General features: G+C 51.7%; 3 protein-coding genes across 5 annotated transcripts; 1 reads left to right on the top strand and 2 right to left on the bottom strand.

Annotated features, from left to right (window-relative positions):
- Positions 1-1,903: 1,903 nt before the first annotated feature.
- Positions 1,904-5,879, top strand: FEM1A (fem-1 homolog A; the record flags this gene model as incomplete). The annotated part of the gene is made up of 1 exon (XM_080566151.1): positions 1,904-5,879. The coding sequence occupies one exon, from the start codon at positions 1,904-1,906 to the stop codon at positions 3,950-3,952; it is 2,049 nt and encodes a 682-aa protein (XP_080422277.1). The 3' UTR covers positions 3,953-5,879.
- A 3,008-nt stretch (positions 5,880-8,887) lies between these two features.
- TICAM1 (TIR domain containing adaptor molecule 1) lies at positions 8,888-13,154 on the bottom strand. 2 transcript variants are annotated; one of them, XM_080566149.1, is made up of 2 exons: positions 12,681-13,154; positions 8,888-11,578 (listed from the first exon to the last, which is right to left on the bottom strand). In XM_080566149.1, the coding sequence occupies exon 2, from the start codon at positions 11,381-11,383 to the stop codon at positions 9,173-9,175; it is 2,211 nt and encodes a 736-aa protein (XP_080422275.1). In that variant the 5' UTR covers positions 11,384-11,578; positions 12,681-13,154; the 3' UTR covers positions 8,888-9,172. The 2 variants fall into 2 exon arrangements, with proteins under 2 accessions (XP_080422275.1, XP_080422276.1); XM_080566150.1 differs by lacking the exon at positions 12,681-13,154 and adding an exon at positions 12,423-12,652.
- Positions 13,155-13,297: 143 nt separating this feature from the next.
- Positions 13,298-23,387, bottom strand: LOC308182092 (uncharacterized protein). Of its 2 annotated transcripts, none has more exons than XM_080566147.1 (8): positions 23,228-23,387; positions 18,539-18,612; positions 17,858-18,053; positions 17,162-17,244; positions 15,781-16,843; positions 15,152-15,348; positions 14,824-14,952; positions 13,298-14,734 (listed from the first exon to the last, which is right to left on the bottom strand). In XM_080566147.1, the coding sequence occupies exons 2-8, from the start codon at positions 18,593-18,595 to the stop codon at positions 14,171-14,173; spliced, it is 2,289 nt and encodes a 762-aa protein (XP_080422273.1). In that variant the 5' UTR covers positions 18,596-18,612; positions 23,228-23,387; the 3' UTR covers positions 13,298-14,170. The 2 variants fall into 2 exon arrangements, with proteins under 2 accessions (XP_080422273.1, XP_080422274.1); XM_080566148.1 differs by having other exon boundaries at positions 13,298-14,731.
- Positions 23,388-24,051: the final 664 nt, after the last annotated feature.

Genomic DNA, 24,051 nt, shown 5'->3' with positions numbered 1-24,051 from the left:
CCACACATGCATACGTTCTGCTCACATTTTTAGCTTTTTGACATTTACATGTAGTCAGCTATGCACACAGACACGCTCATGAAGCCTCACATGTTAATATTAAAATGGACCACGTGCACCCAAACTCATTGCTGACAGCTATTTATGTTTGAGAACATGTTTTTTAGCTGAACATAGATGTGTATTTGCACATCTGTGTGCGGAGGGGACACGGGAATAGTCTCAAACAGCTTCCAGTGCACGCAGCCGCTTCTGTCCTGGCATACAGAAAGCTGCACTTGCACAGCATGCACACACCGGAGATGGAAGGACACCTTTGCTCATTTTCTTTTAAACATGAAGCTGCTCTGTCCCCAAGCACGCTGCACGACGACACGCTCGCATGCACGGTCAGACTTTGTGTGGGAATTCTGCCATGGACACTTTGGCTCTGGCTCAGGAGCGCTGAGCACCTGCTGCTGCCGTTGACTTTAACAGCTGCTGAAGTGAAAATTAGGCCCACACTGTCTGTTATGCAAAAGCAGTTTCTTAGCAACAAAAATGATATTCTGTGTGAAGGCAACGCGCATTAGCGGGATAATCCTAGGTAATTCCAGACAAGACCTAAATGGGTGGAAGGATGGATGGACTGAACAATAATAATGATAGACAGAGTAATAGTAATGGAAATAATGAGACTAATCTTATTTCCCTGGAAAGAAGAAACAGCTATAAATAAAACACAACAGGAGAAACCTTGTGCCAATTCCCCATATAAAGATTAGAACACCGTAAATTCAACTTCTGCCCTAAAAATAGGTGCTGGTAACTAAAGCTTTACTAATCTAAACTATTGCCTTAAATATTTGTTCCTCGTTCTGCGTTACCATTCAGGAATGTACAAAATTGTACATCTTGTCCTACAGCAGGGATCAAGGGGAATTAATGTGTGTGTGGTGCTTGGACAGGCAGCTCTGCTACCTCCAGGCGAACGTCTCCTCAGCAAACAAGCTGCACGCCTCAAAACACTACAACCCTTTTTAAAAATGTGCCGGGCTGGTGCTGTACTAGCATGCTGTGTAGCCGTTTCGGAGTTCGATCACTTCAAGGAGTTTAACAGAAATAAAACCTACAATGAAACCTGCCCCTGGAATGTCACAGAACGCTTTTTAAAGCTAAGCGCACCTCTGCTTGGCACAGCGACCTCGGGCCGCCGTGCCCGAGCTCCCGGGGTCCCCAGGCACGGCCAGCGGGGCCTTTTTGCCAAATCTCGGGACCGGCCCCGCTCCCCCAGCCCCAGGCCGGGCGCCCCGCCCGGGCCGCTTTGGGGCCTCTTTAGGGCCGGCCCGGCCCCGCCGCCTCCCCTCAGCGCCGCTCGCGCTCCGCTCCCCTCCCCCGGCAGCCCCGCAGCCCAGCAGCGCGGGGGGCGCTGGGAAACGCGGCTCGGCCCTCCCTGGATCCCCGGGGAGGGGCTGCCCTCTGGGCCCGGCTGGACTACATTTCCCAAGATACCCCGCGCAGGGTCCCGGCACCGGTCTCCTCGCCGGCGACATCCCCCTTCCCGCTGCCTGCCGGGAAACGGAGTCCAGCAGGGTAAAGCTCCCGCGGGGCCGGCCGGGTCCTTCCGGGCGCGGGACTCCATTTCCCATCCTCCTCCTCCAGCCCCGCCGCCGGCCCCGCTCGGGCGCCATTTTGTTTCGCGTTACAACCTAAGATGGCGGCCGGGCGAAGAGACTGAAGGTTGCTGTGGCGGGACGAGCGGCGTCCGGCCGGATGGCTCCGGCCCCGTAGCGGCTCCTTGTCCCCCGGGGGCCGCCCTCGCCCACCGCCTGCCCCGGGCCGAGCTAGGGGCGCGGAGGAGCCGGTCCATGGCCAGGAGGTGGCCGGTGCGGTCGCCGGTGCGGTCGCCGCGGCCCCCGTCGCCATGGACCTGCGCACGGCCGTGTACAACGCGGCCCGCGATGGGAAGCTGAAGCTGCTGCAGAAGCTGCTGGGCAGCCGGAGCCGGGAGGAGCTGGAGGCGCTGACGGCAGGGCCCGGAGGTGGCGACGGCCCCGGGGGTGGGAGCACCCCGCTGCTAATCGCCGCCCGGCACGGGCACCTGGAGGTGGTGGAGTACCTGCTGGATCACTGCGGAGCCCGCGTGGAGGAGGGCGGCTCCGTCAACTTCGACGGAGAGACCATCGAGGGGGCCCCGCCGCTATGGGCGGCTTCTGCGGCCGGGCACCTGGGGGTGGTGCGCAGCCTCCTGGATCACGGCGCCTCGGTGAACCAGACCACGCTGACCAACTCCACGCCGCTGCGGGCTGCTTGCTTTGATGGGCACCTGGAGATCGTGCGCTACTTAGTCGGGGAGCGTGGGGCCGACCTGGAAGTAGCTAACCGGCATGGACACACGTGTTTGATGATCTCTTGCTACAAAGGGCACCGGGAGATTGCACGTTACTTGCTAGAGAAGGGGGCTGATGTCAACCGCCGGAGCGTGAAGGGGAACACGGCCCTGCACGACTGCGCCGAGTCTGGCAGCCTGGAGATCCTGCAGTTACTGCTCCGCTCCAAAGCTCGCATGGAGAAAGATGGTTATGGCATGACTCCTCTGCTAGCTGCCAGCGTCACCGGTCACACCAATATTGTGGAGTACCTCATCCAGGGCGGGCTGCAGCAGGAGGAAGAGGAGGTGGCAGGGAACCAAAACGGGACCTGTGCTTCAGGTGGGAGCCATCAGAGGTGCAGCAGTGCCGGTCGGGAAACTCCTCAGGGCTGCGAAGAAGAGGGGCGTGAGAGATGCTGCGCCTCAGCTTCCAGTCAGGATGAGCAGCAGGTTCCTAATGTGTTCTGCACTCGAGAGGCTGCTGTGGAAGCACTGGAGTTGCTGGGTGCCACGTTTGTGGATAAGAAACGTGACCTTTTGGGAGCGCACAAGTACTGGCGAAGGGCAATGGAGCTTCGGTATGAGGGCGGGCAGTACCTACCTAAGCCTGAGCCCCGGCAGCTGGTGTTGGCTTACGACTATTCACGGGAAGTGAGCTCGCTGGAGGAACTGGAAGCCTTGATTACTGATCCAGATGAGATGCGCATGCAGGCACTGCTGATTAGAGAGCGCATCTTGGGTCCTTCGCACCCAGACACTTCCTATTACATCCGTTACCGAGGGGCAGTTTATGCTGACTCTGGCAATTTCGAACGCTGCATTAACCTGTGGAAGTATGCTCTGGACATGCAGCAAGGCAACCTGGAGCCTCTTAGTCCGATGACTGCCAGTAGTTTCCTTTCCTTTGCTGAGCTTTTTTCTTACGTGCTTCAGGACCGCTCCAAAGGCACTTTAGCTACCCACTTGGGCTTCTCTGATCTCATGGGAGTACTGAGCAAAGGCGTCCGGGAGGTGGAGAGGGCGCTCGTACACGGCAAGGACCCCGTAGTTGACTCAGCACAGTTCACCAAGACGCTGGCCATTATCCTCCACCTGGTTTTCCTGCTGGAGAAGGTGGAGTGCACCCCAGAGCAGGAACACCAGAAGCGCCAGACTATCTACCGCCTGCTGAAGTGCAGCCCCCGGGCCAAGAATGGCTTCACTCCTTTGCATATGGCTGTGGACAAAGATACCACGACAGTGGGACGTTACCCAGTGGGCAAGTTCCCCTCGCTCCATGTCGTGAACTTGCTTCTGGAGTGCGGGGCTGACCCAGACAGCCGTGACTACGACAACAACACCCCGCTGCACGTTGCTGCCCGCAACAACTGCCCGCTGATCATGAGTGCCCTGATGGAGGCTGGAGCCCATATGGACGCCACCAATGCCTTCAAGCAGACTGCTTATGAGCTGCTGGATGAGAAGCTGCTCACCAAGAGCATGATGCAGCCCTTCAATTACATCACCCTCCAGTGCCTTGCTGCTCGCGCCCTGGACAAGCACAAGATTCCCTACAAGGGTTTCATCCCTGAGGAACTGGAAGCCTTCATTGAACTGCACTAGGGTGGGAGAGCCGAAGCCCCCAGCCTTTCCCCTCACCTGTTTCACCCCGAAGAGGTAGAGCAGCCTGAGATCTCGGGCCATCCTTGTCTGGATGTCGAAGGCCGTCGCTGTGCTGAGATGGGCTGCGAGCTTTGTCCTCATCTGTCACCATCAAGCTGGCGTGTGCAGGGGTAGGGGAGGAGGAGGCTCGAGCTCGTGGCTGTCCCTCATTGTTGTCATCTTCAGGTACTAGATATCTCCAGTGTACTGTATCCAGAGAAGGCTGCAGCCCCTGCCCTTTCCCATACCAACTGTCTTATCCTGAGAAGGAAGGAAAATGGAGATCCCTGGGACCTGCTGCCTCTCCCATTAGTGCTGGATTAACACAGCGTTAAGCTTTGGAGCAGCTACACATCACATTATGTGCTCTAGCCCCTCCTATCCCAAATACTGAATAGATAGGAATGCAAGTGAGGAATAAAATACCTTCTAACTAATTCTTTCCCCACTCCCTTCTCAGATTTGGTACAGTAAAAGTCTAATGGCCGAGTGGCTTACTCTCTGCTGAGGTAGTTGCCTTGCATGACACTAGGGCTGGGTATGCTGAGGACTTTTTTTCCCCTCTTTACTTGGTTGGCCACGTAGCAAGTGGTGTTAAAGGCCTGAGATTTCAATGATTGTGCATAAACCTGGGTTATTTTTTCTCTTTTAGAGCCAGGCCCTATCTATGCTGCAAGACTACTTCAATCCTGTAAGATGTAGTAAGGTCAGTTCTGGTTATATAGTTTCATCAATAGATACTGGTTTTATATGAACGGGGAGGAAAAACTGCGACCTTAGAAACAAGGTACCGATGCGGAGTTCAGGCCCTTACCTTGCCCGTTCTGCACACGTTAACTCCCCCACGTGGGGTCCTTCAGCTCCAGAGCCCAGCAGGTGTTCAGGCTGAGCTGTGCAGAATGGATGTCGCCAGGTTTCAGAGCCAAACCCGTGCACTTTGAACCATCTTTGAGGATGTGCTCATGCACGCCCTTCTAGGATGGGAGGTACCTGTAGTGAGGGTGGTGCTCGGGGGGGTTTTAAAGCAAGTGAGTGAGTGTGGGACGTTTGCATGAGGGTGGTCTGGAGGAGGAAGCAAGAAAGAAATGCAGGTTACAGGTGCCTTCTGAGACTGTTGGTGCCAGCCCAGTGGGCTCTGTTATCCCATTCTAAGACCTCTACACGGGGTGGGTTCTTAGCATCTGGTTTTGGCTTCTGACTCTTTTTGTAACTTCACTGAGGATGGTGCTACTTCAAGGATTGAATTTGGAATGTCATTTGGCTCCTGTTCGGACAAGCTCCTTTCTCTAATTAGAATCCACACACAACTTGTTTTTTTCTCTTTAAATTCGTAGTCTCAGCGTAGGTATTTGCCTCCATTAGCAGAACCCTTCTTGGTGGTAAACAGTGGTGGTAAACACGACGCTGTTCCAGCAGTTTTATCTTCTTGCAGGGGGAGTGACTGGGCTTTGGCACCCTGTGGCTCATATTTTGGCCCCGGGCAGAATGGAAAGCACAGCGGAGGGTGAAGCAGCTGCCTCAGAGCTTTGGGAAAGGGCAAGATTGGGAGTGCAGAACCCTGATAAACAACCATGCACTATATGCTTCTGAAGCTTCTCTACGTGTATTTATAAGCCAGCGTATCCATAAGCCTCAATAATCCAGTGCTCTGCCCTTAAAGATACTGTAGATCTGCCATGACATTTTGCAGTGTTAACTATAACTTTTATTTATAAAGCAAGGAGGTTTAACTTTTATTGAGATGTAAAGTGCAGACATAGTTTAGCTGCATTCTATTTTTTTTCCTCGTTTTGGCTGAAACGATCTAAACTGCAGGAATGGAATTTGTTAATTTGTGAGCTGATGAGCGCTCTTAACTTTAAATAATAATAAAAAAAAATGGCTGCTAGAATGCAAGTGCCTTGGACTTCTTGCTGGTAAGCCTCTCTTTTCAGCTCTTGCTTGTTTCCTAGGGATGGTACGCTTGTGGATATGGTAATACTGGGCGTTTGTGATCAGCAGGCTTGGTTTGTTTCGTTTCATCTGAATTTCCTCATGGGAAGAGCTAATCTGCACTGCAGCTGTAAACATTTCCCCTGAAAAAGGTTAACACTGACACTTTAAGGACACCTTTCCTTAAATACTTTATCTTTTGATGTAAATGAAACAGTGGGAAAGGATGATTTTGTTATCTGAGTAATTATCCTGGACAAAGAATGGGGTTTTATCACTGAGGGCTACAGATCCTCCTGTAGCACACTTCTCTCCAGGAGCCATTCTGTACGCTTCCATGAATGAAATGTCTGCCTTTTATTTGCTCTTGCAGCCTAAGAGGTGCTCTGATCTCTTTTAATAACATACCAAAATCCCTTACTTGTGGTCACTTCTCTTGACAATAAAGCAGTCCAAAAAAAGGTTTCTTTAGAAATGGAAAAGGGTGAGAAAGTCACCCAGGGCTTTCCTGGAGCCAGTTGCTGGTGCCTTTCTGTGGATATCTTTGGAGCTCTCTGGAGCCTCCTAATGACATCTGATCGGTGTTTACAAAGTAAGTGGCCCAGAGCATAAAGATAGGGATACCGTGTCAGCATTTCTCGGGTTCACAGAGAAACGGGGCAAGAATCAGAGCGTCACAACACACGTGCATTCTGGTGGAAACAAGGCCTGGGTGACAAAGCTTGCTTTCCAGGGTGAGCAGCAGCAAAGGGCCCTGAACACGTGGGATGAGCGAACTTGCTGCTGTGATTGAAACAGGGCTGCGGCTCTTACGTGGAGGTTGTTCCCAATAACCTGCGAGCCTCTTGGCTGCCCTCCGTGCACAGCAAGCTTAAGAAAAAAAGCACGCAAACAATCCTGCGGAGTGTACTGCGGTCTGCTGCTGTGGCTTTCTCTATTTCTCCAGTCATGACAAACTCAGTGTGACTGTTAGGGTTGTATACAAGCCAGAGCAGCTTCCAGCTGACCAGTTTTGCATGACATTTATTTATAGAAAGCAGAATAGCCGGGGAAGGAGGGATGTATATGTTTCCTCCCAAAGGGAGGGACTGTCCTGGTGGCTGCACAGCAACAACTGCAGCGTGACAGGAGGTGCAGTAATACAACACCTATTCAAACAAAGGTGACGTAGAGAAGAGAAAATAGGAGCTCTCTTTCCTCATGCTTAGAAGGAACTCAGTCACTTAGAGGCTTCCGACGGACTCTATAAAGCATACATGAGTTAATCCATTGTCACTGGGTCCTTCGAAGCTAAAAGCCAAACTGTTTCAAAGCTGGAAGCCAGCAACCGATGGCAGCTTTTAGTGCTATGGATAGAAAGAGTTTGAGATAGACTGAGCCAGAGAGGAAGGGTGAGAACTGACTAGTCTTTAGCTTAATGGTGCTGCCTGAGAGGGGCTTAATATCACCCAAACAGTCTTTTCTCTGAGGACTTAATAATATTTTTCTTAAGCAGTTTTTGGTTGCAAAGATTGGGTGGTTCTTAGACAAAGACTATAACCCAGAATGAGGCGCTGCGAGTGCCGTGCTCGGGTACAGGACAGGACCAGGACAGCCTGCAGGGGTCCTGCTTGTTGGCTTCCAGACAGCGCTGCCTGCTCTCGAGTTGAAACATCCTGGGGCAAGTACTCAGAGACACGAACATGCAAACATCTGCAGAACTACTAGGAACGGAGCCCATCCCCTCTTATCACTTGCATCGACCCTCCTTCACGAGGACTTGGTAGCTGTCTGGCTCTTCCCCGGGTGAGGAGTGGGGAGAGCTGCCCCGCACCTCGCAGAGACCCCGCAGCAGTGGCTGCTGTTGCCTTGGCTCCGCTCCGCGAGGGAGCAGTCCCATTTCTAGACGCCTGGTGGCTTTGGGCTGACCTCTGCTGACAGACCAGGCAAATAGCCACGGCAGAAGCCATCAGAGATTGAGCGAGGGCTCTGGCATTTGGCCTCAGATTCCTTCCTTGTGTTCAAAGCTCAGGGGAAGCCTGTCTCGCACAGCCATTGCCTGGGGCCTGCAGAACATCTCCCCCATTACCGGCCTTTCCCCACTTCTGTAATGCTCTGCTCAACACTTTTGGTTTTGAGTCAATCTTTTCCCTCAAAGGCGGTAACACAAATAGATGGGGTAATCTCGGCAGGGGACATTTCTCTGTACAGTAGCCACTCTAACAGGGCCTGATCCTGTTTCTGACCTTTTAAAAACAGGTAAGAATGGAGAACACACTGCTGCCTCCAGACTTCCTCCAAAATTTACCCCTCTCCATGCTGCCTTCATCAAGTAATTGCTTTTCCAAGGCCCAGCTTTACTGCGGAGATTCGTGTTTAACCTCGTGCCTGGTGTGTAATCTCAGCCCTTTGAGTCAAACAGAGTTGTCTTAAATACAAAAATATTGTCCTTAGATCACGCCTCCAGGGGCACATGGGAGTTATTTCACGAACACAAAGCTTCTCTCTGTGCAGTTTCAGAGGGGAATCGAGAGCAGTGATCTCTTGGTGCCTCAACGCGGAGGCCTGCAGCCTCTCAGAAGTTTTGGAAGTAAGTTTTGTGCAGCTTCCCAGGCCTGCTGTGAGAGGGTGGGGGAAATGGCGCTGCTGGTGCACTGCTGCAAGGGGAGCACGCCATGCACACAAAGTAGGCGTTGGTGTGAAGGGCCAACAGCATACTGTGCAACCAGGAGCGAAGAGGACTGCCAGAAGAAACCAGTGGGACCTCGCAGTGCTTAGCACCTTGACTGGAGGCCACAGTGACTCCCCAAAGCATCCCCTGAAGAATTTTCCTCAAATCACTTGGTCAGCGGCAGATTATGAAACAGACCCCAGATGTGCCATCTCCCAGCCCCCTCCACTCCAGAGGTACGAACATGCAGAGCAGTTTTCCAGACATCCCCAGCTGCCCCTTTCCTAGTTCTGCAGGAAAGAACTGGAGAAACACAAATTAATTAAAATTTATTTCTAAAACCTCCCAGTAACCCTCAGAAAATCAGGAAAATAGTTTTCTAAGTCACTTGAAAATAAGCACGTGGATGGTAGTCCCAGGAGATTGCAACCTCTTTAGTCCTGTGCAAAAGAAAGTGGTTTTCTCCTGTGCTCCAAGAAATGGCACCTTTTACCCCCAGTGAAACACCAGTAGTCCCAGTACCAGCAGAATCAATGTAATCTAGGGTTTGAAATAAAACATGAGTGTCTCTGGCCCTGGCTGACCTTCTGCACCTCTGATCAAGAATTCTCCGTGGATTCTTTCTCACTGTCCCGCGGGCCTGGTGCGGCAGTTTCCACTTGCATTGTGTTGTGGTTCCCAATCTGAACCATTCGAGCGTGCTGAATGATGATGGGCTGGGCGCCTCCTGCGTCTGGCGTCACGTTGCGGTAGCCTGACGGGAGATGAAACGGTTGGGAAGGAGAGGGGCCCAGCTGAGCAGACGCGGGGTGAGCAGCTGGGGGAGGTGGGTATGTGGCAGCAGGGGGACAGTATGAGGCCCAAGGGGGACGGCACTGCTGGGACGACTGGTGAGGCATGAGCTGTTCCAGCGGCTGCCCTAAGCACGGCGTTCCTGACAGAGGCACCTGGGGAAGGGAGCCAAGGTTCCGAGCACCCAAGTTCTGCAGGGTTTGGTAGTGATCCTTATACAGCTGTTGTATCCTTTTCTGCTCTCGGACTTGCTGTATCTGGTCCCACATGGCTTTCCTCTCGTTGATCTTTCTGGCGGTAAAGGTGTTCTTCACTACCTTGGCAAACCCAATAGAGTTCTCATCCAAGGCCACCAGCACACTGAGTATGCTGGGAATCTCACTCCGCTCCAGGGGGTTCTCTTTGGGTACAAAAGGGATGACTGAGTTGTGTTTGGATGGTCGCTGGATGGACTCCATCAGAGCTGAGTTTGTTTCAAACATGCACAGTTGGCACAGGAAGTTCTTGGTCAGCAGAAGGATGATGAAAGCAGAGTTTTCCAAAGCATCCTGAAAGCAAGTCAGGCGGCCGTGTCCTGCAACGAGGAAGTCCTCGCAGAATGTAGCACCGTTGGGAACCCCCATGGTCTCCAGCAGGTTCTTCACCCGACAGGCAACATGCTCGTCTTCCCCAGCATGCAGAATAACAAAAGTGAAGAACTTTCTCTCTCCACTGTCTGGCTCTGATGCCGATGCTACTTTCACAGTTTGGAAAGGAGGAGGGCAGGCTGGAGAGGGGGGTGAGTGGAAGGGAGAAGGATGTGGTAAGCTGTAAGGAGTAGCGTAAAGAGGAGGGGAAAGGGTTGAAGAGGAGTAGGTATAAGGAGGAAAACAGGATGAAGTGGAAGCAGGTGCAGGGCTGGAAGTGCCCACTGGAACATAGGAGTCCTTTGTGGGCACACAGGCAGGACCAACATCCACTGTGGTTCTTGAATCAGGAAGACCTGTAGATAGCTCTTGCTTTTGGTCTCTGCTTTCTTTTGGTGTTGGCGGTTCTGCTGTCACTATGCTGGAAATGTCACTAGTTTCGACAGGTTGGCTGACAGCACCTAGTGTGGGCAGCTGTGTTTCAGGAATAGGGAGAGATGGATGGCAGGAACTGACCTGCAGAGCCTTCTCCGCTTGGGGGACCTGGGCATTTGTGTCCAGCCTGGGATGAGTGTTGGAGCTGCTTGCCCAGCTTGTTTCCTGCGGGCTGTGGCTCTGCCTGTCTCCAGCAGGCTGTTGAGCACTGCTGCTGTCCTTGTCGCACAGCCGGCTGGGCTCACGGGAAGGAGGCTGCATGCAAAAAACAGCTGTTGGCGATTCACTGATCTGGAGATTGGTCAGAGAAGCAGAGCTCACTGAGGAGTGCAAGGTCCTTGGGCCTGAGAGGTCTGAGGCAGCTCTAATCCGCACTGGGGAGCTTTTCACCATGCTGTTTGGGATGGTCTTCTGGAGAAATCCTGTGCTCACATCAGATCTCAGTGTCTGAAACTTGTTGTCGGAATCCCCAGCGCTGATAGCTGAGCCACATTTTTCCTGCTCCCCAGCCAGGACGCTGTTGAGTGAATCCCCCTGAGCCTCCCTGCTGGCATTGCGGGCTTCGGTGGCAGCCTGGTCAGCTTTGACCACAGCTTCGTGACTACACAGTTCTTCCTTTGCCAGCAGCGAGTAGATCTGTGCCAGAAGTGCCATGGCACCTGCATCCAGCTGGGGGGGCTGCAAATTCTCCCCATCTTTCTGCAGTCCTGCAGGGCCCAGTTTGGTCTGGTGGATATACAAGGCTGCCCGCTCATCTCCTACGTCATTCAGACAAATTCTTGCATCTGCTTCTTGTCCCAGAGTGAGCAGGACCATGGCTTGCAGTAATGTGCTGCTGCGCCCAGATATCAAATGCCTCAGTTTATATTTGAGGCCAAGGAGTTTATCTTGTGGGATCTGGGATAAAATATTAAGAACGTCCTCAAAGCTTGGCTGGGACTTGACACTCTGTGCCATCTCATCAGCTCGTGGCCCAGATTATGGACTGAAGCAACTTGGATAGAAAAAGCATATTACAGCATTTGGAGCTCTGTGCTTTGTGATGTCTGTCCTGGTTGTACTTCACGTGCTGCGCAAACAGTAGCTCTTTGCTGCTCAGGGACTCATCTCAGAACTGGGATGTCTGCGTCCTGAAGAACGGGCCAGATGAACCTGTGAAAAGAACACAGCGCAACACGTTCAGAAATAGCGAGGCGGGGAGCTCCCAGGCTCTCCCTCACGGCTCTGAAATATTTTTGCATCCATTTAGTGCTTACAAATATACCAGCGCACGTGACACGCTCCACACATTGTTCCAACTCTGTTATTAAGCAAAGAACAAGTTCTGCGTTTTCATATCACATTAGTTATAACTGTTTTAAAATAACTGCTGAACTAATAACCTGTGTGGGTACATCCAAGTACCCATCTTCTCCAGGGGCCCCTTCAGGGCAGTGGCTGATGCCAGGGGCATCACAGGCTCCTTGCGGTGGGCAGCTGGGGAATAAAGCACGCCTAGAGGAACCCCTTTCAAACCTCTCAAGCCCTGCCAGGACAGTTGATGGCCCATAGCCCACACACATCTGCTCTCAGGCTACCTAATGTAATTGTAGACATTAACACGATCTCCGTCCACATCTAATCCCTGAGCTCTCTTAAGCCTTCGCACTCACCGGAGCCAGCTGAGCGGGGTTAAATTAATCGGCAGACCTGGCGGTACCGGAGGGCAGCGGTGCTGGCAGCGGGAGGGATGCTGCTCGTGGAGGCTCCCAGGCACTCACAGCGTGATGGACAAGCTCTCTCTATTTAAAGGAAGCCGTGGTGTTTAAAAATAGCTCTCGGCTGGGGAAAGTTTGTAATTTCAAATTGTTTATATCTCACAAAAATCCTCTAATTGCATAACGAGTGAGCTCAAGCTGAACCTGAGGAAGTTAATGGCTCCTTCAATGAAATGTCTGATTCTGCGAAGCAGAGGAAAGGAGAGAAAGGCCGGGCATTCGAAACAGCAGAGCCAGACCTTTGAAACTCGGCGGTGCCCTTCCGCTCTGTGACTCAGCAAGAGGCCCCGCTCCTCACTCCGATTTCTGCCGCCTTTCGCGGTGCCCCTCCGCCGTTTCAGCCGACCTGGCTGCCCGTGAGGTGGGCACGCAAGGCAGGGCCCCGGCCTGACCCCGCTCCCGTTGAGCCCAGCACCTTTTTTACACCTTTTCCCCCCCCCGTTTTGTTGCCGCCCCACGGCCCCTGGGCGGTGGGGAAGGGGCCGGGGCCAGCCTACCTGCGGCGGGTCCCGCTGCGGCCTCCCCGGGGGCCGCCTCGCCCCAGCTCCCGGGCCGGGCCGCGGCCTCCGGGCCTCGGCTTCTTTCCCTGCCGAGCCTGGGCTGGGGCCGGGCCTCGGGAGCCCGCCGAGCACTCGAGGAAGCGGCGGGGCCCGGCCGGGGCGGAGCGGGGCCAGGCCTCAGGGCCGGGGCGGAGCGGGCCCAGCACAGCCCGGGCCTGGGCTTCTGCAGCCGCCCCGGTGTGGGCCCCGCCGGCCGGGCAGCCCCCAGGAAAGCTCCCGGAGGTGTTCAAGTATTTAAGCCAAGCTCGTGAAAAAAGCTCTGCCTGGGCACCGACTTTTTCCTCTAGTGAGAGGCTGTCAGCATTGCTTCTGGGGTGGCAGCATGAAATGTGTGAGATGGGGCTGGAGAGGAACCAGATAGTGTGGGGCACAGGTACTGGGACAGACAGCCCTGCCAAAATCCTTTTCTTCTGAAGCTTGAGGCAGAGCCTAGACCCGCTAAAAGCATTTGGGTGAGAATAACGAGAAGGGAGTTGTTAAACGCAAGCTTCCCACCCCCCACAGCTAAGGGAAAGAAGATGATGCTGCAGCTTTACATACAGAGAACAAACACGTTTATTTGACAGCAGTTCAAGCTTTATTGTGATGTCTTTGCTATTACTCTAGCCCTAGGAATGGTGCCATACAAGGACAAAGTAAGTTACATTACAGCTGACTACAAAGTATTGTTTGCTTGGAAAAAATTGCTGTACCTCTCTCTATTTTAATGACTGAATATCCTATAAACATGGCAGAATGACTCCTGGCAAAAGCTGCAAAATACATCCCTGACAGAGTTACACACACTCAGAGGATTCCTGAAATCATTTACACAACTAGGAAAGACAGTCCCACTGCAAATTGGCACCCTTAAAAGAAAAATCCCACCTTGCCAAGTGTTCCCTCTGTGAAAAAACAACTGTTTTGCTGACCATGAAGAGAAGTCTCTTTTGAGAAGAAGCCTCTTGCTCCCAGCTGTTCCTGGTCTGCTGCAGTGCTGAGCTTCTCAGGAAGCACAAGTCAGAAAGCAGTCGGAAAGGATGTAGTGGCTGTAGTGTGTAGTTTAAAACTTGTAGGAGGGAAACACTATTAAAGGTCAAGTGCATTATCCTCTTTAAAATCTCCACAGCTTGGATGAATTCATTAAAAACCCAACATTAAAAATAACTTGAGACCACTTCTCACCCAGAGTTAGCCACTCACATACACAGCTGTGCTGACTTAGAAGTTCAAAGTACAGGCCCTCCAGCTCCCCTTTCAGAGCAGCATCCTTAAAAAAAGTCAAGATACGGAATCACCCCTGCTTGGTTATCAAGTCTCGCAAACTACAACTTTCTGTATGCTCAGCCTGGGACAGGCATTCTTGGCATGATCAGCAGTTGGGCACAAGATTAAAAGACCAAGTTATGTTCTAGCCAAGGGGCCTTGGCCAGAGAAGACGGAATTTTTCAGAGATCTTCCTTTGGTGCATTAGTTACTAACTCCTTTGCAGCCAATGCCACCTCCATTTCCACCTCCATGTCTCTCTCTAGCTTCTCTTCTATCTTCTCTAGTACTTCACACACTTCCCCCAGAATTGTTTTTGCTCCCTTTGGTTCTTCAGGAATCTTAGCCACTTCCTTTGATGTAGCAGCCTCTTCCAATGCAGGACATTTTCTATCAGTCATATCTTTCTTCTCCTTTCTGCTATCCTCTTTTGCTATTGCCCTGAAGGGACCCACCAACCAGTTAAGAGGGATGTTCTGGGTTACATACTGAAGCAGGTCATTTAGAGACCTTTGGGCTTCTACCACATAGTCCTGACTCTCAGCAAGGGTGGTGCTAGACAGGTCATGGAAGGACTTAGCGCTGGAAAAAGAAGCATGGAGCTTCCGGATATTTCGAGTGGCCTGATGCACAGCTTCTTGAATGTTGCTGGGGAGGCCATGGATGCTGACTTTCAGATTCTCATAAGCACGTTGTAGCTGCTGGGTGATGATATGCAGCATAGTTAAAGTCCGTGATTCTATCTGCTGGGAAAGAAATATAGCTCAACTACTATAGCAGATGAGATGCACACCATCCACAAGAGGCCTGATTACATACACCTGCATAGGTATACCTCTGCTTGGGAGGCTGTTTTAACTTGAGGTCCCTTGGGTTGGGTCAGGCTCCAGTCCACCCACAGCTGATGGAGCTTCTCTTGACCATCCAGAAGCTTCTGGCCAACCTCCTTTTTCACAGATTCAATCTGATGGGAAAAATGAGAGGTGGAATTGGATTGCAAGCACATAAAATCAGTGAAGCAAAAGTGGCCCTAAGCACTTCAGACAGGGAGGGGCCCAGAAGGACATGCAGCTGGGTGCAGGATGGAAGAAGCACCTACATCTGGTTATTACAGCAGGAAGTCTACAGATGGGAGGGAAAAAAAGGAAAAAACATGTTGGTACCAAGTTTATTGCCAGCTGTAGTTGCGAGAGTGTGTTCTGGATTCTTTGCTTAACGTGCTGCAGCTTGTTCAGGGAGTGCTGGTAGGCTCTGTGGCGGACTTTGTTAGAGAGGGAACCCAGACGAACGAAGTAACTCTGCTGCTGTTTCTGCTCCTCCACAGAAGCCATACCAAATCCCTCAGCAGTGGCAAGTTTACCTGGAGGAAATAAGAACAGAGATGTAGCTGTGCTCCACTCCCCCAGCTGGGAAGTGCGGGGGAAAAAAAAGAGGTAAGAGCTCCCATTGTAAGACAAGAAGGCTGAAGCTTGCTGTATAAACACTAGGTGTTTGCAGTTGCTCAGATGTTAAAGGTAGGCTAGTCCCCTCTCAGGGTTCTCTCCAGATAAGCAGACTTGACAGATAGGTTGAAGCAGGCACCCACACATTTGTCTTGAAGCTAAAGGGCAAGAAGCAGCTAGCAAATGCTTGAACTCTGTCCTGCAGCACGTGGACAGTCAATGTTGACAAAGCCAAGTTGATGACAAATTCAGAGCTACCTGCCTACTTCAGATGACTTGCAGCATCAGGTGCTCTCTAGTCACATAGGACAGGCTTTGCATTTACAACCGCCAGTTAACCATTTTCTCACCTAGTTCCTCTTGTGTCATGGGGAGGTATTGATCCACCAGATCTTCTGATATGCCCAGGACAGATTCTACACCACCTGCCACTGCTTGGCCCACCGCCCTGGCTTTGCTTACACTGTTGTTCACCACTGCATTAGTTATCTCCACACTCTCCTGGATAGCCCCTCTGCTCTGCTCAAGGGCTGTATTTATTTTGCTAGTTATGGTGTTATATGCAGCATCCAGGGCTGTATTGACTGTAGAAGTGACCACTGATTTGGTCTTCTCAACACCATCCTGAACAGCCACTTTAGTTAGATCCACTGCCTCTGTCACCTTGTTGGTCACCAGTTCCTTGGCCCCCTGGGCAGCCTCCACAGCATTGACAATAGTAGATGCCACTGCAGACTTGGTCAGTCCAACGCTCTCCTCCACAATGTGCTTACTCAGGTCCACAGCCTCCGTCACCTTGTTGGTCATGAGCTCCTTGGCACCCTGGGCAGCCTCCACAGCGCTGGCAATAGTGGAAGCAACTGCAGACTTGGTCAGACCAACGCTGTCCTCCACGATGTGTTTAGTGAGGTCTACTGCTTCGGTCACCTTGTTGGTCACGAGGTCCTTGGCACCCTGGGCGGCCTCCACAGCATTAACAATAGTGGAAGCAACTGCAGACTTGGTCAGACCAACGCTCTCCTCCACAATGTGCTTACTCAGGTCCACAGCCTCTGTCACCTTGTTGGTCATGAGCTCCTTGGCACCCTGGGCAGCCTCCACAGCATTGACAATAGTAGATGCCACTGCAGACTTGGTCAGTCCAATGCTGTCCTCCACAATGTGTTTAGTGAGGTCTACTGCTTCGGTCACCTTGTTGGTCATGAGGTCCTTGGCACCCTGAGCAGCCTCCACAGCACTGCTAACACTGGAGGCAACCACTGACCTGGTCAGCTTAACGCTGTCCCCAACAACATTTTTAGTGAGATCCACAGCTTCAGTCACTTTATCAGCCACTGCTTCTTTTGCCTCACAGGCAGCATCCATAGCAGATATCACTTTGGTGGAAACCAGCTGCTTGGTGTCTGAGATTACCTACAACAGGAAGGGGCAGAGAGATTTTTTTTTTCCTGAAATAAGACCTGAAGTAGCTTTTGCATATGGCTAAACTGTGCTTGTGCTCTTGTAAATACAGGTGTATTTTCCCCAGTTTCCCACAAGGCTGTGTTCATTCCCACATGAAGACATCCCCAGCCATCAACAGCTACCAAGAAATCCCTTAGCCCATGCCAGGGACTGACCTCACAAAGTAGTGCTGCTCAAGTTTATTTCCCCAAGCTCTTCTTTACACATAAGAGTTCCAAAAAGCAAGAGAGCAAGCCACGGCTTCCCCAGGAAAAGCTTTTACTTTACCTTATCTGCTGGCTGTTGAAGGAAAGGCAAGTTCTCCTCCAGCTGATTCAATCCTTTACAAGCATATTCATTTACAAGTGCAACTAGATAAAAAGGAGAGGTACCAGTTTAGTCTTCAGTTTGGAAAGGGATTTTTGACCCTATAATGACCAACATGGGATACTTATGAACACAAATAAGAAAAAAATCACTGCTCTGGGGTGCAGTGTTTGGGGGGTGTCTCATTAAGAAGTGAGCAAGCCCTTCAGTTCAAGCAGGTTCAGACTCCATTTTGCCTTCCCAGCTTTCTAGCAATTGGCTGCTCCTCACTCCAAGTGCAGTATAATACTTGTCTCTGGTGAGCAGGATGGTTAGAGGGTTGGAAAGGGTTGGGATAAGAGACTGAGCAATACCCAGAAGGGACACTGATACTACCAGATGGGATGTTGATAGCTTGGAGCAGTGAAAGAAAGGCGAGTAGTTTTTACTGACTTCAAGAAACCACAGACAGGAGGCCAAGCTCCACTTCTGCTAGTAATATCATGTCCATCAAATTCAGTGGATTTATTGAACAGCTGGGAACAGCAGATGACTCAGTGCTGTAATTAACTTGAACAGTGTGCTAAAGGAGATGGATGTCACCTGGCAGGCCCCTGAAGCTCCCCTGCCACCTACTCCCTTCCGTGCAGGGAGGGTCTCCCCAGCCTCCTCGCTTACTTTGTGGCTCAAGCTGGTTCAGTATGGGCTGTGCCCCACCGACCACACTCCCTACTGCAACAGCAGCCACAGTCTCAGCCACGTTGCAGACACCGCTGAGGCAAGGATGCGTCTCCTTGGTGTGGTTGTAGGCAGACGAGACCAGGTTGAATGCAGAGTTGAGCAAGGGCAGGCTGGTCACCCGATTGACAGCACTCTAAAACCAGAGAGAAACAAGTGACTGAGACCCAGCCTCAAGCTGAGGAGTGAATACAAGATATTAAAAGTTGTATGGCAACACCCAGTCCATCTCATCACCCTTTTTAAGTTCAGAGTTGAAGGGATTTGCCCGAAGACAAATCCTTGTCAGTAGCAAGCCAGGATTAGAAGTTGGAGCTGTACACTTGTCACTGCTGAGTCACTGGGTTTTAGCACCATCAAGCCCAGATGTAGAAATAGGACTGATAACAGCTAACGTTTCAGAATTATTTGCATTACTTGAGCCAGCCCTGGAATTTTTTCTTGAGCAAGAAAAGTTGGCTTCAGAATTGTGTTTAGATTTAGCCACAGCTTCATTTGGTTAGTTTTTCCTGCTACTCCCAGCATGGTTTTGAGATGCTGACACAAGTTAGCTAACCACCATAGCTGTCAGCAGGTAGTTTAACTGCTGCATGTTTGAGTACCCACCTGTCTGGCACCTACCTCTTGCTGCTGTTCCTCAGCCTCTGGCAGATTCTGTGTGGTCTTCTTTGATGCCATAGTGAAATCAACTGCAGCTGAAAGGTTAAAAGTAGTCAGAGTACAACTTAAGTTTCCTCAAGTGAACTACAGTCCTACCAATACCAGTGAAAAGCAGAGGGCAACAGTCAAGATCCAGCACAGCGCAGGAACTTCATGGAATCATTCATCTTTCTTACAAGAAAGTGAAGATATTTAAGAGGCTCTATAGATTATGGTGTCCAAATGCTTGTACAGGACAACTGTACTCAGTCCCAACCCTCAACCTCCACACAGCTAAATACTTTCAACAAAGCATCCTACTTATTAGTGGTAACATTTAACTTGTTTCAAAGATGCAGGGTCAGAAGCGGGTGAGAACTTTCGCAGAGAAAATGCGTAACATTACAAAGATACTCCTGGTTCAGCTTCCCACTGCACAGGCTCTCTACTGCCCAAGGACTGGAAGGAAGGAAAGCTGCACCCTGCAGGCGCAGGTTTAGTGGCATAAGCCACATGAACATTTCATCAGGGCTTAGTACAGCAGTAACCTGTCGTGTCTGAGGCAATCTAACTACCATAAGTTTTGAAATGAAAACTAAAATTACATAAGATGAACTCATTGTTTTAAACTCCATTATCATTGAACTATTGAAGAAACAGCTGAACTTTCCCAATACTCTATTTTGATTTTAATTACTCATTTTTAAGAGTAGTCCCACTATGCCTCTTTATCATCACTACCAACTCCAGCAACAGAAAGTCTCCCAGCTCTGGAAGAGGTATGAAAATGTTTGAGTTTTCCTAAAATGGCAGGTCATGTTTTGCTGCTGTAGCAGTCCACCCATCTACTTCAACGCTTGTGTTCTCATCCAACTGACCAGCTAGGAGAACTACAGGGCAAATTTCTCCATACTTCCCTTGATACTAAGTCCTAGAAGTGTTCTCATTACCTAATGAGACTACAAAAGTTGAAGTATAAAAATGATGCAATATCTTGAATAAATATGTACCTCCCCAGCATGGAACTGCATTGGTATCTGGACACTCCAGTATCACGATAAATCCAAGATTACATCTTGCCTCAGTCAGGCACAGCAGGGACTTCAGCACACTTGTTCTTCATTGCAGTATCTGCTTTCCTCCCATTCCAGTTAATCCCTGTTCTTACAATTCCTACAGCATTTTCCAGTGGAAAAAAAAAGGATTCCCAAGCCAAGGACAACTCCAGGCTCCCTGGCAGACTTTGCCAAAAAAAAGCTATCTGATTAGTGACACTGTTCTTCTTGTTGTCAACTCTGACTTGTGTAAGATTCCCATTTGCTCTGGGAACAAGAAAGCTGGAGAACAAACAGTGAAACGTTTTCTGGCTCTGGGCTGACAGTAGAACTATGAAAATTCTCAGCAGGTAATGCCATGGGCTTGACAGCCCAGCAAGTTACATATGCAACTACTCGGCATTTCAGTGAGACTCAGACAGGGCAGGGATGCCAAACGCTACCTGTCCACAGCAAGAGCTATCACAGATAGGCACCTCCATCCTCTCCAGTAGGAAGCCCAGAGCCAGCACCCTTCTGGGCATTCCTGATGATCACCCTGCCCAGCGACTGCCTAACATAACACCAAGTGAAATACAGCTTGCGCTTCAGCAGCTTGGGAAAGCTTCTAGAAGATTGCTCCAAGCATGAACAGGGCTTGAATGCAAAGCCTCAGTCCCAAAGTCCACATGGTTTGCTCACGTAGCAGTTATTCTTGTGCTGCAGAGGAACAAATTTGGTTTTTTGAAGCTGAGTAGGCTGAATGAGTCTGCAGAGCTGTTGCAGTTGTGCTTTGCCCTATTTCAACACCATTCCAAACAACCCCTTGGCTGAGTTGCCTCATTTCTAGACAGGTGGAAAAAGCTTAAACCACAGAATGTCTTACCAGCCTCAGTGTCAGGGTTAGCATACAGAGAACAAACCAGAGAAGAAATAAATGAAAACTCTAGTTGCTAACATAAATCAGGAGCAACTCCTTGGTTGATGTAAAAACTACTGTAAGCTTAGAGTCAGCCTCTGAAGTACCAGGAGCCCACCTTAATTATGGATGCCACCGGCAGTGACAGCCCTCACAGCACAATCGTGTTAGAACATGGTTTGCTCTCCTCTGGAGGAAGGATCTGGGTGTGTTGCAATGCCAGTAGTTGTGCTGTGGACTAGTCATGAGTCATATGGACAGCGTGGTTTTGTTTTCTTTCTGTGCTCTCCCCTACACAAGTGCTGAGCAGTCCTCATTTTGCTCAGCGATCACAGGAAAGCCCAGCACTCCACAGCAGTTGTTTCACGCTCCTTTGGAGAGAGGCACAGCTTTGAGCCACGGCAGTTACAAACAGAAATCCCAGAGAAATCTGGTCTGCCAGCCCACAGCCCCACGCATGGGAAAACACGCAGGAAATTGAAAGCAGCACCACCGCTCAGTTTGTTTCACACAACCGGGCAGTTCTCACAGAAGCTTTTGTTTTGCCGATGGTTTCATACCATTGCTCCACCCGAAATGTTAGGTCACTGCTGGAAAAATTTCTCAGACCAGGTAGTTTCAGAAAGATGAAACTCAGTGCACGCTTCTGGCATGGCACAATAACACAACCCCTGGTCGTTGCCCAACTCGGCACAAGCCTGAATGCAGTGGAAGAGCCCTGGCACCAGCACACCGAAGCTGCTGCCTGGGTCAGACTGTCACAGCCACTGCCATGCCTGGCAGAAGGGTACTTTTCTGCTGGGGTAAGCAGCTCCCCTCATCTCTGCCTCTGACAGCGCCCGGCAGACATAAAACTAGATCTTTAACACGCAGAAGGTTTTACTTTTCCCTGCTGAAACAAGCTCTGCCCCATGGAGCTAGCCTGCGTTGCACTGTCCTGTGGATAGAGAGGTGGGATGTTGAAGGGGAAAAAAGCCTCCTGAATTGTTTTATTTTGGGAAAAGTGATTGAGCCATAACTAACACGCATAACTAGTTCAATAGCTTAACCAGCAGTTCCTTAATGAGCATTAAAAAACAAAGCTAATTTTAGCAATTTAGATATGAGCAGGTAGGGCTAATCAGGGCAGAGGTATTAATTTGCGGTTGAAGCACTCACTTGCATTCTCTTCCAGATCTGCCACCGATACCCCACTTACCCTAAACGCAGCTGGCAGAACAGGGTCACAGGATGCCTGCTGCAGGGGGAAACGGCACTGCCCACGGCCAAGGGAGGCATTGCAAACACTCAGAGGGCAGAGTTAGATTTCAGAGAGGAATTAGGTGATTTGGGGTTTGACCCTGGGACATAAGATTCAAAATTGCTGGCAGGATTATACCTATACCACCCTTCTGGAAAGGTCAGCAGCATTAGGGAACCTCAAAGAGTGGAGCCACTATTTTAGTGGGAGGCAGGGACCGCTGGCTCCCCCAGTTCCAAGGGGGATTAGACATCACAGCCAGTGGCTTTTACTAAGCATCTCCTTGATGGAGTTAGTGTTTAAGCTACCCAAGCTCCTAGAAAACCCTGTTCCTTCTTTCCTGAAGTATGACAGCTCCTGGGCTTTCCCATATTTTCCATTTACAGATTATACCACGAGCACAGAACTCCCAGGGCTCTGGGCTGCACCTGTAACTTGCAGAGCAAGAAACATGCCCCGCTGGCTCATTAACAGCCACTTTAATCCGGCAGTTTCAGCAGAACCAAGTCCAGAAACAAAGTCCTTCACAGCCACACAGTTTCACACAGTCACAAAGAATCCTGTTAGTCTTGAGAAACACCAAGCGAGTTTGTCAAGTGCTCATTCCAGTGAGCCAGCAGAACGGTGCAGGGCTGCAGCCTCCCTCTGCAGACAGGGCTGCTCTTGAGCAAGGGACAGGTTACCTTGTCACTTCAGCCCTCCCCTTCGTTAACGCTATTAGCATGCCTACGCTGATGATCATCCCTGTGAAATAGCTGCAGGCAGGTCTGGCGGCCCTGTCAACAGGAAGGGAATGCCCAGCTGATCGCAAGTCAGCGGCGATGTCCTGTCGGGCACCCACATCACGCGCTCCCCGCGTGGGAGAGCCTCCTCCTGCAGACCCCTCGTCCTGCTTTGATCGCCACCAGCCAACGCGCACAGAAGAGCTTTCAGACCTGCAGCTGCCTGCACGCGGCTCAGGGGTCTGCAATGCTGCCAACAGCTCATCTCAGGGCTAGAAGACGTCTCTAGGAAGTATTTGAAGCCTTTCACCTCCTTCCCAAGGCACACCACGTGCAGCACAGGCGCTGGGAGATGCCACCTGTGGCTCTCAAGAAGCCCAGCTCAAGACGACCCTCCCCAAGTCACCCTCCCACCCCAAGACAACGCATGGCCCCATGCCTTCCCAGGGAAGCCAGAGATGCCCCATGAGCAGCAACAGGGGAACCCAGCCCCTCAGCGGGGCTGTTACAGCCTCAGGGCTCTCCCCCAGTGCCAGGAACCATTTCCAGAGATGGCACCAGCTCAGACCCCAGCCCTCCACCCCAGTAAGGCTGCAAAGAGCCACCTACGGCAAGGTGCCGCAGATCCCCCGGGACAGCAGGAGCCACCCTTGGGGAGCCCCCAACGCCCCCCACATGGGACCAAGCCACAACACCCTCCCTGACCCACAATCCCCTCCCCAAACTGCAGCCCCCTCCCCGCCAGCCCTGCCTCACCTGCCCACACAGCTCCACCAGCACCAGCAGCACGGGGAGGATGCGGCCTCGCCCCGCTTAAATACCCCACGGGCCTGATGAGCAGCTGAGGGAGCCAATTGGGGCCCGGCGGGCGCCTCCCTGGCCAATGGGGAGGGAGGGGTGGGAGCTGCGGGCATGGGGGGGCTCCTCTGTGGGGCCTGGGGTGGTGGGGGCATGGGGCTGGGTGGCCCCCAGAATGGGGTGTGGGTGGCGGGGCCTCACGGGCGGCCCTACAGGACGTGGGGTCAGGGGGAGATGGAGATGGGTTCGGGGGAGATGGGCCTGCCCCGGTGGTTGGGGAGGGGGCCCGGCCAGCGGCCCCCCAGTGCTGCTCCTGTGCCCCCAGCCCCACGCACATCTCGGAGCTGAGCGCTGCCGCCCGCCGCCATGCCGTGCCAAAGGCAGTTCCTCGCTTCTGGGAGCTCGGCGAGGCCCAGACAGAGCGAGGCGTTCCTGCAAACCCTCCGGCAGCGTGCCCGTGCTGTTAGGGAAGAGGGTTCGAGCGTGGGCCGTGCCCACCGTGCCCAGCATGGGGTGAAACGTACCCAGCCTGGGGTTCGGCGCAGGTTGGGAGGTGCTGGAGCAGGATTCATCCTGCTTCCCTCCCATGCCGGGGTGTGCAGGGGCAGCCACCAGCGGCAGGCAGCTTGCCTTTGGGTTTTCTGAAGAGCGGCTGTGTTAGCAGCCAGGAATGTGGTTAGAAAGTGCTCGGGTTGGGCGGCTCAGCGTGCTTACAGCCGCTCTCAAGCTGCTCCTCACCTGGCACCAGGCATTGTCAAGAAAGCCCAGGGAAGCAGGCATGG

This window comes from Anser brachyrhynchus (assembly GCF_964034855.1).
Source record: "Anser brachyrhynchus genome assembly, chromosome: 23".
Taxonomy (NCBI): domain Eukaryota; kingdom Metazoa; phylum Chordata; class Aves; order Anseriformes; family Anatidae; genus Anser; species Anser brachyrhynchus.
This window is presented reverse-complemented; position numbering and strand designations above follow the sequence as displayed.

Bases quoted from the DNA above. Each gene is read 5' to 3' on its own strand.
- TICAM1 (XM_080566149.1), bottom strand. From the start codon at position 11,383: ATGGCACAGAGTGTCAAGTCCCAGCCAAGCTTTGAGGACGTTCTTAAT.
- LOC308182092 (XM_080566147.1), bottom strand. From the start codon at position 18,595: ATGGCATCAAAGAAGACCACACAGAATCTGCCAGAGGCTGAGGAACAG. The intron at 16,844-17,161 runs GTAAAGTAAAAG...TTCCTGTTGTAG, and splicing joins TTCAACAGCCAGCAGATAAG to GTAATCTCAGACACCAAGCA. The intron at 14,953-15,151 runs GTACCAACATGT...TTTTCCCATCAG, and splicing joins TACAGCTGGCAATAAACTTG to ATTGAATCTGTGAAAAAGGA.